Here is a 3,658-nt window from a genome sequence, read left to right on the forward strand (position 1 = left end):
AGTCCGTCAGATGGTCAGATGGTCAGTCCTGTCACTCATAAACAGTACAAGTGTCTTTGACTCACCATAAGCATCTTCACTCTTTGTCCCAGAATAGTACTCCAGAACTCTCCTATACACAATGTATCCCAGTTTCTCGTACATGGTCACAGCAACATTGTTTGATACTCGAACAAATAGATCAACAAAAAAACAATGCTTTCTAACCACAACACGCCACACAATCAGCTACACGAAGAGACAAAATACAATGTGTGTATATACTTCTCTGAAATGTCTTCGAGGTAATTCATCAACTTAGCTGCAACACCAAGTCGACGATACTCGGGAGCCACTGTCACAGCCGTCACGTGGCCATGCCAAAGTCTTTGAGATACAGAACCTTCAGCTTTCCCCATAACTGCACCACAAGAAATAAACAAACCTCATATCCATACTCAACATTTACTGCTCAACAACCGAAATCAATAGAGTCTTGGAAAGTAAGCCATCTCTGAATCTATATATATATATATATATATATATATATATATATATATATTGCTAATTAATTCATTAGCTGTTATTAATACATGTCTTGTTTCTTGCCAACTCTGGAATGGCCTTAGGTTACTAGTTAGAAAGTATTGTCCAAACACAGATAAAATGCTCACCATAACTTCCAGTATGGCAACCAACGCGTTCTCGCGCAATCATGTACGTCATTCAGTTAAGTCTGTCTGTCTATGTGTCTGTCTGTCAGTCTGTCTGTCTGTCTGTCTGTCTGTTTATGTGTCTGTCTGTCTGTCCGTCTGTCTGTCTGTCTGTCCGTCCGTCTGTCTGTCTATCTGTTGTCTGTCTGTTTGTCTGTCTGTCTGTCTGTCTGTCAAACTCTAAAAACAAACCTAAAGACCACTACATAATAATTACTATATAATACATTAGCCCTGTCTGTCTGTCTGTCTGTTGTCTGTCTGTCTGTCTGTCTGTCTGTCTGTCTGTCTGCATGTCTGTCTCTCTGTTTGTCTGTACGCAAATAAACACAACTTACTGTAGCCCATAATTTTTCCATTTGGTGCCTCTGCAACTTGAAAATACTCCGGCCACAATGACAAATACTGCAAATAAAAGGCTGGTCCATACTAAAACAAGATTAAACGCTAAGGATAACAACATCAGTTATGACTTTCAAATAAAAACTCTTAAAAATAAATAACTTATTTTAACAATACAACGTATTAATTAAATATTCATGCTTAAAGACATTGACACATGTGATGCTCCCACTTCCGTGCAAGTTCTGTGACTTGTCGTCCATAGCCACAGTTCTCTTCAACTGTGCAGTAAGTCCACAAGCCATGCGTAGGATTAAACGTGAAGACTTCAAATAATTGCACTCCTGTACCATTTGCAGCTGCAAGAGGTAACAATCTAGCTCCAAAAATACAAGACTGATATGGTAGGTCAACTCAGTCTGTTATAACCTTGACCATTCTCTGTGCATGAACAGAGCAGCTGGTGATGTCTGCCACAACATGGCAAACAAACATCGTGCATAGACAAAGGTTTTCTGGTCTGAGGATCAAGCTGTTGTAGGTCTGTGATCTCCAAGTGACTGATGCTACAACCATAAGAGAACAAGTAGTGCAAACCCCTTGATGGTAAGAATCTTGTTCCAATCGTACACCTCAAACTCAGTCTGCATTCAACTCTCTCTTCACTCTAGAAGAGTGCTCACAACAAAGTATATCTCCCGCATGGCGCTGGGACGTTTCCTTACTGTCACTCATAGCTTCTTGTTGACAAAGTGTGTAACAGCACACTTGTCTCAACCACACTTCATTATTATGTCGTGCTCAACCAGATCAGTCTGGTTTGTAAAGTCTATTACAAGTACCGGAAGCAAACCCTGCTTCAGAAGTACTTAGACCATCACGGCTGTAATTACTATTATTATAATTATTATTATTATTATTATTATTATTATTGTTATTATTATTGTTATTATTGTGTTGTTCTCAACCAAGTCAGTCTGTTTTGTTAGGTCTGTTGTAAGCACTGGAAGCAAACCATGCCTCAGAGATGCTTAGACTATCATGGCTGTCTAAACAGAAGACATGACTTTATGCAGGATTAGACCGGATCCAAGAAGCACTGCTTTCTGTAAATGCTGCAAATGATGATCTGGATAATGTCTAGCCACTGTACAATACTTGTGTGCATTGTCTTGTCACTTTTACGCCTAATGCTCCCAACACCACTGGAATAACCAGTGTCTGACACTGACACATACGTGCAGCTCACCTCCACCAACAAGTTGCTGTACTTCACCAACTTTTCAGAATGTTTCCACTAAATGTTGTCATCATCAAGGCAGCTGATATCAATAAGAAGACAAGTGTTTGTCTGCATTTCCGAAGCAGATGTCGAGATGATTGTCACTGATTTTCTAAGCAGTATCCCAACATCCTAGTGATGTCGTCGGTCTCCACAAGCCCATCAGAATGATTACAGTGTACCATCTGTTCTCCAATAAACCCCAAAATGACAACAAAAATGTCCTGGTGGATAATGAAGGCCACCCAATTGTGTTGTTCAGTGTAGTCTGTCAGTGCCAAGACACCACAGCCTACCACAATATAGTCGACTGTCTCCATGTTTCACTGCACAAGTAGTGAGAGTAGACTGACATAATTATGCAGACTGTTGCACTCATAGTATCGAGTCTGAACAACTCGGCCTTGAGCAGCAACAACCAGTCCCTCGATTGCAGCGAGAAGATTAAGTTAATGACATCAGCCATTCGTAAGTCTTGTTTGTGTCCACTGATAGTTTCTCACGACCGTGCACAGGCTTCCCACACCAGAACTCCACATGAAGATACCTGCTGACACTAACAACTAAATTAACTAAAAACGTTTTCATGCTATAAATCAAGATCATCATGCTCGTTTTCTCATTCACTATACTGACAGCAGACTTTCAGTCAGATCGACTAGTATTTACATAGCCTGTTTACTATTGCTCTCTCAATGTATAACATCTAGTAGTAACCCTCACTGACGGTACCGGTGGATACAGTTTCTGTCAGTTTGTCTGTATTCCTGTGACAGAGTAGTGACGATATCACAGTACACACGATACCATCACAACAAACGATACTCACGCGTTGTTAAAATAAAACATATCTTCACATCGAAACGGCCGCAAAGTGCACATAGTCAGCAGAGTTAGAAAGCTTGCCTTGACAGGCAAATATCAACCACGTGACTGCGTAGTGTACCCCGTATAAGAGCATGAAAGTGTTCGGTCTGGCGTACAAGGCAAGTCTTTGATGGCAGACAACTTCAAAAAATGCCACTTGATTTAATAGTACACGTGGCCAGTGGTCGTCACTAAATGTAAGATTTACTCTAGTCATTATCTAGTGAGGGCTGACGGGCTATCTAGATAATTGATAATCATGACGTCTGGCTATGCACACTCTAATCTTAAAAACTTTGAAAGTTGAAAGACAGTTTGAAATGACACCAGAAATTCAGCCATATAAGTTCCTACCCCTCTGGCTCCTAGCGGTTGTGGGCAGAGCCGTATTTACTGATATACGCGGCTCTGATTGCGGGTTTAGCCTCGGCCTCCCAGACCTGTGTGGCGCTTATTGAAAGAGGTCAGTACACGC

The 3,658-nt window shown here is 41.0% G+C and overlaps 1 protein-coding gene across 1 annotated transcript in view; it reads right to left on the minus strand.

The window, feature by feature from the left end:
- Positions 1 to 3,254, minus strand: part of LOC134198163 (N-alpha-acetyltransferase 20-like) — a 5,012-nt gene extending 1,758 nt beyond the window's left edge. The window contains exons 1-5 of the mRNA XM_062667498.1: positions 3,146 to 3,254; positions 3,059 to 3,083; positions 1,031 to 1,121; positions 265 to 400; positions 66 to 202 (exon numbers count right to left, since the gene is read on the minus strand). Coding sequence (XP_062523482.1) covers positions 66 to 202; positions 265 to 400; positions 1,031 to 1,121; positions 3,059 to 3,083; positions 3,146 to 3,198 — 442 coding nt within the window. The 5' untranslated portion in view covers positions 3,199 to 3,254. The remainder of the gene's footprint in view (positions 1 to 65; positions 203 to 264; positions 401 to 1,030; positions 1,122 to 3,058; positions 3,084 to 3,145) is intronic.
- Between the last annotated feature and the right edge of the window lie 404 nt (positions 3,255 to 3,658).

The sequence above is a fragment of the Corticium candelabrum genome, chromosome 2 (genome assembly GCF_963422355.1).
Source record: "Corticium candelabrum chromosome 2, ooCorCand1.1, whole genome shotgun sequence".
In the NCBI taxonomy this organism is placed as follows: Eukaryota; Metazoa; Porifera; class Homoscleromorpha; order Homosclerophorida; family Plakinidae; genus Corticium; species Corticium candelabrum.